Source organism: Sinohyriopsis cumingii, chromosome 18 (genome assembly GCF_028554795.1).
Source record: "Sinohyriopsis cumingii isolate HCF-2022 chromosome 18, ASM2855479v2, whole genome shotgun sequence".
Lineage (NCBI taxonomy): Eukaryota > Metazoa > Mollusca > Bivalvia > Unionida > Unionidae > Sinohyriopsis > Sinohyriopsis cumingii.
Genome location: NC_142978.1, coordinates 5,810,320 through 5,822,567, shown reverse-complemented (window position 1 = coordinate 5,822,567; position 12,248 = coordinate 5,810,320). Strand labels below are relative to the sequence as shown.

Genomic DNA, 12,248 nt, shown 5'->3' with positions numbered 1-12,248 from the left:
TACACAAGCAACACCTGGCATTTCTTTTCATTACATGGTACCCTATTCATAATACCCATTGTTAGCCTCATTTCTCTATTGGTAGCCTCACTAATCTGATCTGGTCAGCCAAATCTTGACTTCAAACAGGTGTTAACTCTGGAAAACCTGACTACAGCTGTAGCATATTTAATTAGCATGTACATACCACTACAAAGCCAAGCGATTCACAAACAATAATAGTGATAACTTAAAATAAGAAGGAATTGCTTATCTAGTGGTATTAACTGATAATGGAGTATGGTACTGCACTTTTGTACATGAGTATGATCACAGTCATCAAGTAAGTAAACAATAAAAGATTATTGTACAATCGTAAATACATCTCTCCCCCTCTCATAATGGGGACATCATTTTTATTTGATCATGAGGTGCAGTAAGAAAATTATGATGCAGTATATGTCTGTCATGGTTATTCATCTTTTAACTTTTCAATTCTAATGCACATGTATCAAATTTAAACAACGTACATTATAAACAACATATATTACTAATGCATGCTGCTTTAGCGCAATTACATCTGCTGTATGTTAATTTTTAATACTGATGATCATGTAATTGTTTAAAATCCTCAATGTGGGGTCCAATAATTTTTCATATGCCATCTCTTCCCCAAAATGAAATGTTTTTACACATTTTTTCGTACTTTTGGAGAACGTTTTCTATATGAAAAATTATGTGACATGATAAAGTGATTTAGATGATAAAATCCATATATTAGTTGATTCGGAGTACAGGACGAAGCTAAGATTTCCTGGTCAAAAAGTATGGTCGTATACGCCGACAAATAAGGTACACACTGACCAGGGTGTGATAGACCGAGGGACAAAGTTAAACAGTCTACTCCGACCAGTGTCACAATGGGGCATAATGAACAATGTTAACTTCCTATGTACATACTGACCAGGGAGTGATAAATTGAGTGACAAGGTTAATTTTATCTGTGCTTACCTGTGTCAGATAGGGGAATATGAACAACGTTAACTTCCTATGTACAATCTGTCCATGGTATGAAAAACTGACAGGCATGGTCAATATTATCTGCTCATGTGTCACAATGGGACATAATGACCAATGTTAACCTAATATATACAACCTGACCAGGGTGTGATTGAGTGGCAAGGTTAATATTATCTGCTCCTATCTGTGTCACAAAGGGGCTTAAGGAAAAATATTAACTTCCATGAACATTCAGATGCTCCTGATCTTATCTGCATTGACACTGTGGTGAGACACTAAAATATCAAATGTATTAAAGCAATATTAAATTAATAGTGTTCACTGATAAAGGTAGATGTTGGGATTATTCATCTTATACTCTGCATAAAAGATGGTGGTCAGTGTAGCAAGTTTGACTACAGATCATGGATGAGATTTATTTACGGTGGCAACTTTCTGTGGCTCTGCACTTGTCAGCGCTGGTGAGACCCCACAGCTAAATGGACTTGGTGTGTTGACAGCAGCTGGGCTATCTGGCCCGTGTAGGTTGTCATCTTTGTCTTTGGGTCGGGGCTGACTGGTTATCAGATAATTTAAATCCTTGCTGAGGAATTCTTCAACAGTCTGCAATATAAATCAACATATGATAGCAGAAGAAAAGCTTTGTAAGACAACACAGAATTTTCTCTCTAAAACTGATCTATGCAGTAAGGCCATCACACTTTTAAACACGAGTCCTGACAAATGGACTGACACTACTGGATGAAAAGACTTCCATGGAATTCAAAATGAAATCATTTCTTCCTTTTCACTGCAGAGTGCTGAAACCATCTCTGATATTATTCAGCAATAACATGATATTCAAATGAGCGGTGGACACAGTGGCTATCTGATTGGTGCCATTTTTATGATATGGACAAAGCAGACATCAGTATAAGTCTTTTATGTCATCAAGATCACACATTAATGGGGGAGTAATAACAAGATTTTCAAAACAGATGAGAGAGGCTGCCATATTGGAATTATGACTGGCACCTTTTTCATTTAGGACCAACTAGGTACTGTAAGATGTCTATTGGTGAAAAACCATGTTGATATAGAAATCCATTAGGGATGAGTAGAAATAAGTGTTTTCAAGTTAGCCTCCATGATTAGTCCTTTTCATTTAGAAACAATTCAACACCATAAGAACTTTCCTGATGAAACAATGATGTCAAAATGACCTCATATTTTAGAAAAGTCAGCACCATTTTAATTTAGGATAAAACATTTATACAAAGTCTTACTGTGAAAACCCAATGTTGATATGACCATTCATTCAGAAGTAGTAATTAGAACAAGATTGTCAAGCAGGCCAGTGTGGTGGCCACACATCAGACATCAGATCAGTACCATTTTCATTTAGGACAAACAAGGTATCATAAGAAGTTTCCAGGTGAAAACACTTCAATTCAGGGGAAGTAATGAATAAGATTTTCAAGCTGACCACTGTGGCAACCATTTTAGAATGCACGGCAATGCCTAGAGATATAAAAGTGAAACTTTTGCAAACACAAGTGGAAAAAAAAGCATAATCTGAACATAATGTAATCTACATTTCATGCCATATTTACAGGATACTGCATGAAAAATGCATTCATTTTAACTACTAACCAGTCTATGTCTGTCTTTCAGTCAATGATGATAAAGTCAAGTCTGTATATTCTGCAATGAGCATGAAGATGTGCTCAATCTGAGTGCTGCATTACATCATTTCATATCCCCTCTCTTCATTCACACACAGGGTTCGTACTGAATTCTGAATGATAAATTCAAAGACTTTTCCCAAACTTTCAAAGACCACAAACAGATTTCCAAGACAAGACCTATTTTTGCTAACATTCTGTATAAAATTTATGTTATATGAAAAAACAACAAATGCAAAATACTATAATATTGTTTAATGATGAAATGAAATTGAACAGGTCATCAAATGAAAAAACCCAGGAAAGCTTGACTACATCTGAATCTAACATCTTGGACAATTTTATTTGTGATAATGGAAAGAAATGAAAGTGTTTGGGTTTATTTTTTAATTTTCAATGACTTTTAAAGGCCTCAGGGTAATCTGCTCAATTTTCCCAAACTTTCAAGGCCTTGAAAATGCTACCTCATTTTCCCCAAACTGTCAAAGACCTTCAAAGACCATATGAATCCTGATATAACATTACTCACATTGACAAAGACCATTTTGCTTATCATGGGCACCATTTGTTTTAAAAGTTATAGACCGGTCCACTAAGTCATTGTCAAAATATAATGAATCTGCGAGAAGTTTACAAACTGAAGAAACCCATGTGTTTCCTTTGAAATGCATCATATACAATGTTATAAATATGTATATATATTTTTTAAAGGACAAATGTACTCTTATGCTATTCTTGTGCAGTAGTCTTCTTTTTTTATATTTAAATTTGCCAGGGGTCAAGCTAGACTAGAATTTTAGGGAGAAGTGACTTCTCCTTTTGGACAGAATGGAGCAGTGGATGCGAAGAAACACAACACAACACACATATAATGTGTGTTCTCTTATTTGAAGTATGCCCTCTATTTCCCAGTATGCATATTTGTATTTAACATTGGATTTAAGCAATACTTTATTTTCAAGTCCAAAATTATCTGAGTTATTTTGGTTATATGACTATAAAAGAGTGATGTGATGTGATTTGGATTTTTAACGTAGCTTAAACAATTTTTCAGTCATATCGCTATGATGTCTGCAATGTGGCAGTTTATAGTGATGTCTAGCACTGGGGCATCATGCCACAGACATGTAGAATTATGTACCACCCTGTCACATTATCCTGACACCAGGCCGACCAGTCCTAACACTAACCTCTTAATGCTGAGCACCAAGCGAGGCAGCTGTAAGTACCATTTTTGTAAGTCTTTGGTATGACTCGACCGGGGATCAAACACACGACCTCACGCATCCGAGGCGGACGCTCTAACCACTAGGCCACTGGAGTGGTCCTCTAAAAGAGAATATAACAAACTACACTGTAAGAAAGTTTTACATGAGAGCAAATGCACTTGTCTTCAAATTATACTGTTCTTCCTCATTTTTTTGTTGCAGATAAAATATTACCAACTATTCATACATAACACACTAAAATGCATAAAATTACAGACATGGCTCCTTTATAGTCGGTATATGAACTAAACCTTTTTTTCCAACAGAATCAACACAAATGTGAGTGTATCTATTTTTAGAAGGGGTTTTCGTAATGTTTAATAACAGACTTTGCTTCATTACAACAGTTCATTGATAGGATTGCAAATTTATGATTTGTCTACGTAATTGTAGTAAATTTAGGCATTGGTTAAATAGTATCTGCATCACCGCTTTTTTCTGCATTTTCACATATACAAGTGAAACCAGAAAACAACTTTTACCTGCAACGCTTCTCCGTTCTCGCAAATTCCACAACGTAGCAGTGACCCTTATGTTTCTGACCTACATAATTGCATTTTAAAGTTAAATTTTAAATAACATAATACCTAGACTTTGCTTTCTATGAATTGTATACTTTTCTTAATATATCTGCCCGATGATTTAAAACAGACAATATAATAAACTGCTACTTCCTCGACATAGCGATGTCCGCCATTAGGTCCCGCTATTTCTGTTACTGGTTCACTTACAGTTTCAGACTAATTTTATGACGAAGTACAGGGTTGCATCTAGGATTTGATAAATGTGGGTACTTGCCCCCATTGAATCTGAAGAAAAGAAAAGGGGCGGGGCAACGTAGCGGGGGTGGGCGGAGCGGCGGGGGTCTTCCAGTATGGTGTCAAAAAACGTCACTGTATTCAAGAAGAGCAATAGCAAGTATAATAAGTGCATTAAATGCATATCATGTCTTCTGTATTCTGTAGAATAACACTTAAAACTGACTAACAATATTCTATCTACACACTAACCGATTCGGCCCCGATCCCATCTGTAGGCGAGATGAGGCTGTACCCTACTTCAAACCCTGCAGCATCAAGGCCATTTAAGATAGACCAACGTGGGTGGTATTAAAAAAAAACAGACAGATATAGCTCTAAAATGATATCAAATAATCTGGAAGTTCTAGTTGCACTACAAAATACAGTTAGAAAAAGCTCATTTTTTGGACCCGTTTCTTTTCCACCCAAAATTCACTCGAGATTGGAATGTGATTTTGTGTCCGGATTTTAGACCTTTTGGCCTCAGATCTAAGACATACCGGTCTTAACTGCACACAGACAGGTGAACCTTTGCAAAAAACTAGGATAAGGTGGGCATTTGGAATAAATTGCAGTCTCCATACGAAAATGATGGGTCTATTAAGCAAAAAAAAAAGAAAAAAAAAAAGAACTCCAACTTTTACCCTTCTGCTCATGCACAAGCAAAATAACCAATGGAAATTGATGTTTCTAATACAACTAGGCATTATTCTCATGGATAATCCATTAAAAACCGCTGTATTACCATGTATTCAGAAATAGCACCCCAAATCTCGTTCCTACGCACATTTCAGGCAAAAATGACAAAAACCTCTGGGGCCGAATGAGTTAAAGAACCAAACCATAGACTGCAAATAGTGTCACTCCTCTGGCCAATCTTAAAAATTAGTGTCATGTACTTCATGCGTGTCACATGCTCAATTCTGATTGGTTACAAATTTATACTAAGAAAGATCAGAAGAGCACATATTTTCCTTTCATGGATGACAAAAATTAATTTATAAGGAAAAGACAAAAGCTCAAAATGAATTAGGGAATGTATATATATAGTTTCTATAACAGTTAACTCTTAACTGGAACATATATACATCTGCATCCATACAGACTGTAATTGTGACTGCATTATTCTGCAAATATTATCACTATTTCCTAAATAGCCTCCTGTCCTTCCTCATCCTCCACTCTACCAATGCCTTGTTAAAGTTGAGGTCTCTCAAGAGGTCCTTCAATTGAAATCATCATGAGTCTGCTGAGATTACAGTGCATCATAAAATGCCAGCCTTCTTATTTCATGCACCTCTCTGACTTTCAGTTGATGACTGTCTAGAACGTACTGGATTTCCTTCAATTCAGCTGTTCTGTTGGCAGGTTTATTAAAAAAATAATACAGGTCTTTAACTGTGCCTTGAAAGGTTTCCTTGCAGCAAGGAATGTTATTTGATGCATGAGAGATGCACAAATTCAATCTGTGAGCCATACAATGAATGCTGATCTAGTAAGGGCTTTTTTCCTTGAACCGTGTTGCTACATGACTTTTGCAACCTATTATCACCGAAGCCCCATCACTGTCGAAACCAACAACTTTTTCAAGAGGAATCTCCTTCTTTTCCAAGAACTGGACAACTTCTTTGACATGAACTTCAGCAGTGTGTGATTGGCCTTCCACTGACACATTACCAAGAAAATGACTTGTAGAAACAAACATGGTTGGTTCAATGATTCTGGAGTAAATGACATGCTTCTTGGTATTTGAAATGTCTGTACTCATCAATTAAGATGCTAATGAATGAACTACATCGTACTTTCTGCATTAACTCATCTTCTATCACCGCTGCTATGCAATCCTGGAAAAAAATAAAGCTCAATGACAAATTAAAGTATAAAAGAATTTTATTATCATTATTATTTTTTTAAAGTATTTGTGAAATGTAACACAAATATATATATTTTTTTTAAACCAAAGTAAAATGACCAAAATCAGATGCAAATTGTGCAAGAACCATAACCTAAGACCATGTAGTATCTAAGGATGTTGCCTTGTGATAATTTTGTTTTAAGAAATCCCATCAAGGTGTTTAAATGCTAAAATAATATGGCACTACAGTCTCTCTCTCTTTGTTAATTAAAGTCATTCAATTATAGTAATGAAGAAAGCGATTATGCCTGTATATGACGATTTTAAAAACAAAAAACATTGCTATTATATACATCACTGACGGGTCATTACATATGCACAGTTGTGATATCAGCAGATCAGGCTCAATGTCATTTGCTGCAATGATCATCAGAGCAAATAATAAAAATAACTTATTTACTAAAGCACTGTATAAGTTTCAAGCGGTTGGATTTGTCTGACTACTGTACAGTATCACAATGTCGACAGCAACTCCTTACATGCTAAGGAAATTATTCAAACAATAGCGACTGTATCATTATTGCGAACACACGAAAACTCGTTACAGTGATAATGAAATGTGACCAGTCTAGACAGGAAAGAATTTCATGACAAAAGAAACAGGTACCAATAATCCAGATTGATTAAAAAGAAAAACGTTATCCACCATTATGAAGACGAGCTACTGAATGCAATATCATTGGTTAATCACGATATGCTTGGTGCTACTTTTAGTAACAAAGGGATTCCTCAAGATATGCACTTATCGGAACCAAACTGATCATGTTTTGGTTGCTTGTTAGTATGCACTATTTATTCCATCTAAATTTCAATAGAAAAAATGTAAATAAAATAAAAGAACTTACCTGAAATTCCTCTAAAGAAGCCCTTGACGAATTTGTTGCATTTCCTCCTACTCCCATGTTGCTAACACCAACCCCAGAAAGTCAACAAAATCCAACAGTGTACCATATTTTAGATACGCAATATTCTCCTTTGCCAAGTAATAGGCAACTGACATAGCATGAATAATTGATTCAGATTTCTTGTGTTTGGCTGCCATGCATGTAGTTTTAAGATTTTCACTTAGGTTCAAATCCTGAATCGCCTATTTGTGAGCTGGTAATTCAACAGGTCTGTCAAGGGTTGATGTCCCGAAATTAGCATTTCCAAGTGTGAAAGAATTTTTTTGCCAGTTTTTACACACCTTCTTCAAAGCATCTAATGTTTTTTATTCATTTCCAGCCATGGAAGATTTCGTTTCCGGTCTGAATTGAAAGAGTACCTTCTTTTCTCAGTATTAGATGGACCCTTAGTTTCATCGCTGCCATCTTTAAGCACATCACTAGCATCGTCCTATGCGGGATTAATCCAAAGAACTGTTTGTTCGCTGTCATTGCGCCTACTGACAGAAACTTCTGCACCTTGACTGTTATAAGAAGTATTACTGCTAAAATAATGAAAAAGTGTTTTAACTGATTTTGCCATTTAACATATTGTCCCGCCAAGCCAGCCTTTTTCTCAAATGTGCTCTTCTGACCTTTCTTATTAACCAATCAGAATTGAGCACATGACACAAAGAAATACATGATGTATTTACAACTATACAAGTATATATTTGCCAGGAATGTTACAGAAAAAAAGAAAAAAGAAACGCATCCTTCACAAAAATACGTGCACAATTCTTATTTTTTTGCGATTATGCCCACATAGGATTACAAATCTTGCAGGAAATTTTGAATTTTGGCCCGGGGGGGGGTGAAGGGAGGAGGAGGAGGGATTTGCACAATAGTGTCCTAGATGCAACCCTGGAAGTAGTGTAAAATATCCAGATGACTGATCATAATCTTAAAACACAAACTGCTTTTTACATACTATTGTTAAAGCTTCGAAACACAAGTTTCTATGTTTTATCATCGAGGGATATCCTGCGGAAATTGGGCAGTGATAACTGCTAACTTACTTGAGAAAGGGTTAATGGTCAATAAGCTATCAAAACACTACCTGTGAATGTGCAAGAGTTTGTCGGAGTAAATGATATGAAAACTAGGCCTAACTAGTGAAGCATTGTTGAATAAATTTCAGTACAAGACACTATCAGAATTAACCTGGCTAAGGCAAAGGGAGCATATAAAAAGTAGGGTCATTCAATGTACCTCTTAAAAAAATCGCAGGGCAAAGTTGTTTATGATTTCCTAACAGAAGAAGCCTAAGTTTACATCTTTTAGGCGACTTAGGCGACTTAGTCGCCCACTTCGCTTGGTAGTGTGACCCCCTGATATTATTATTTTTATCAACCAAAAAATTGACAATGCATAAAGCTTGGCGCTTGGCAGTTATGTATTCAACGTCAGATAGGCACCATTTTCTTTTGGGACCATATAAACAAGACAAGCCTGTTGGTGAAACCATGTCATCATGACTTTCGATTCAGAGGAGTAGCAATAACAACAAGATTTTCAAGATGGCTGAGGTGGTAAAGAAATTGTCACTATTTTCATCAAGAAGAACAACTAGGACATTATAAGACATCAACAACCAAGCAGCACTGTTTTCAGCTAGGACCAACTAGACCAATGGATGAACGAGCATGTCAAGTTTCATGGCAATTCTCTGAGTAATTTAGGAAGAACAGCAATAACAAACTTTTGCTTATGGACAGGTGATAGACCATCCCATAATGATGACAGATGACAGACCATCCCATGATGATGACAGATGACAGACCATCCCATAATAATGACTGATGATAGACCATCCCATGACAGATGACAGACCATCCCATAATGATGACTGATGATAGACCATCCCACAATGATGACAGATGATAGACCATCCCATGATGACAGACCATCCCATAATGACTGATGACAGACCATCCCATAATGATGACAGATGATAGACCATCCCATAAGTTCTCATGAGCAGTAGAACTAGAAACCAAATGTTACCAATCTTTCAAGAAATGAGACAATACCATTTAAATGTGATCTTACATTGTAGTACAACACCAAAAAGAAGATGACGTTCTCTAACAAAACAGAAAAAGTGATAATCTGTCTCTTCATCACCGAGGTTAAGAATAAACTATGTTGGTAAAGTATACAAAGATCTTATTTAACAACAAAATTGAAGATAATGAACATGAAATAAATCAACAATAAAATAGAAGATAAAGTAAAAAAGAAATCCATTTTTACGATAATACAGTACATTCCATATAAACCTCTTCCTAGATAATCACGCACAACATGGTCAAAAATACATACTACAGCAAAAGCGAGGGAACAAATTCCCGAGGTACTTCTGAAAATTTACAACTGGGTTGGCATTGACATTCAGATGAGAAGGCTGAGTGGGTGGTGAGGTTTAAAAGGTTGAATTCTCATTTTATAATCACAAAGAGAATAATTATCAATACATACTTCCCTTCTAATAAAGTTTCCTATTTTTTGGTTACAAACTACCTGACTTTCAACATAATTAATCTTTGAAAGATCATTAAAAACATTATAATAAGATGTTTCATTTTTTTCTCCATGTTTATCTGCAGAAGCACTGCATTATTTTGAAGCTTTTACATGTGAATGTGCTAGCTTTATAGCTGATTCAGAACATAAATGGATTTATATAAAAAAAACGAAAGATGTAAATTTTGAGAGAAATATCAAAACTCACGAGTACCAAATTGGAAATTTTAAGTCAATTATCAACTTTGGATCTCACTTCTCCATAGTGAACTCAAAGAAACAAAGCTTTTCATTCAGGAAGTATGCATTTCACTTTATTCCCTTGCTAGCCTTGATCAAATTTGAGAATATGAAAGACAAACAACTGATTAATATTTAAAACGTGCTACTTACATATATCGAAATCTGTTGAATTGGTCAACTTAAATAAGCAATATATCAATGAGTAAAATTTATTTTTTGACCATAAAAAAAAAACTTTGCTCATGTTGTCCTTTCCTTATGTCACCCAGATAGACGTGACTGTTGTTTACCACTAATTTCATGTCTGATTTCTCATGAATATCCCATGATGCAGAGGACTTGCCAGTCAATGAAAAGCTTTCACCAAAAAAGTCTATGCTAAAGGCACATCAAATCACAGCAATTCCTACCTAAAATGTTGACACGTGTTACTGTTTAACATGGAGAAAGATAAACTTGTTCAGAAAACATGGGTGCCCCACCACAATGCCTGAAACTAGACTAAACGCAAAACAAAGCTGTAATGGATAAACAAGAAACAAGAAAAATAAATATATTTACAGCTCCAAGTTTTTTCAAATCCTCTTCAAGGCGTCTACGGGTTCTGCTGTCCTTGACATCTAGGTATAGAGTTTTTCCTGTCAGTGGTAGTTTCACAGATGATAACTTGGACTTTGTGCAAAATTCTAGCTTTCTCTTGCCTTTACGACCCTCTTCTGAAAGGAGAAAAATAAAATTAACATTTCTTTCCAGTTTAATACTTTGGAAACATCTGATGCACTGAAACCTTTCAGAAATAAAATTACATGTAATCATGCTTTGGACAGATCAAAATATATTTATATATCCTGAAAGAGAAAGTAACAGAATCAATTCTATTGTTTTATATTGAAAACTTCAGCGATATGGTAAATCAAAATTAATTTTAGACCAAAAATATAAACTTTTTTTCAGCTATCTTGATTATGTTCTCAGTACAAGCATCCACCACTGACACACTTGATAATTGTTCTTATAATCAGGGTCTGAAAATTGTTGTCGACTCACTGGTCCAAGACTAGTATGAAACTAAGGGACCGTCCATAAATGACATCACGCACCTGGGGGGGAGGGGGTCACACATTTGTGATGATGTGTGACAAGGGGAAGGAATTTGTTTAAAAAATGTGTCGGGGGGGGGGGGGGGGGAGGGGTAAAAAATCGGCCAAAATCGCGTGACGTCATTTATGGATGGCCCCTAAATTGCACAGGTCCACACAAGACAAGGACTGGTTCGACAGGTCTGACATGTAAATATTTACTACAATGCATCAACATAAATAAAAGACAAACTCAAAATCAGGTAACTAGTGTATTGCTTACTAAATCATATAGTTTACAAACCTCGATATTTTACAATTTTCAAATCACATGATATTCATTTTATTGGTGGATTCACTTTGAATCTCAGTGATGGAGTTAAACTAAAACCTCAAGTCTAAAATGTATCAATATCAGATAAAAAGTTCAAATACCCAAATAAGATAGAATACATATGCCATTCAAAGCTCATTTAGTGAAACAGATGGGAAAACAACCCGCAAAGTCCACTTTATAAAGTCAGTGGCATCAACTCACTTGGCATATAGTTCAAATTTCCTCTGGCCTTTCCCATGTTTTTACATTTTTGTTGTCAAATGTGCTTTTCCTTGGAGTCTGAAGGGTACATGTCAAGTGCATGTTTTATCAGAAGAAAGCAGTCAGTGTGCAATGGTCTCAGGACAGAAATCAACTTGTTCTGATCCCTATGACATGGCGAACAACCGGTTGTGCACTCAACTGGGTAAATGCTCAGGCAATCAGGGTCTTGATTGAGATAGGACGGTTTATTTATTAACGCTAACCTTTCTGACACAAGTTTTATGTTCTCA

The 12,248-nt window shown here is 35.8% G+C and overlaps 1 protein-coding gene across 1 annotated transcript in view; it reads right to left on the bottom strand.

Moving 5' to 3' along the window:
- The window catches only part of LOC149776009 (uncharacterized), an 83,105-nt gene extending 71,113 nt beyond the window's left edge, over positions 1-11,992 (bottom strand). Inside the window, exons 1-3 of the mRNA XM_089942570.1 lie at positions 11,956-11,992; positions 10,900-11,054; positions 1,423-1,602 (exon numbers count right to left, since the gene is read on the bottom strand). Coding sequence (XP_089798696.1) covers positions 1,423-1,602; positions 10,900-11,054; positions 11,956-11,992 — 372 coding nt within the window. The remainder of the gene's footprint in view (positions 1-1,422; positions 1,603-10,899; positions 11,055-11,955) is intronic.
- Positions 11,993-12,248: the final 256 nt, after the last annotated feature.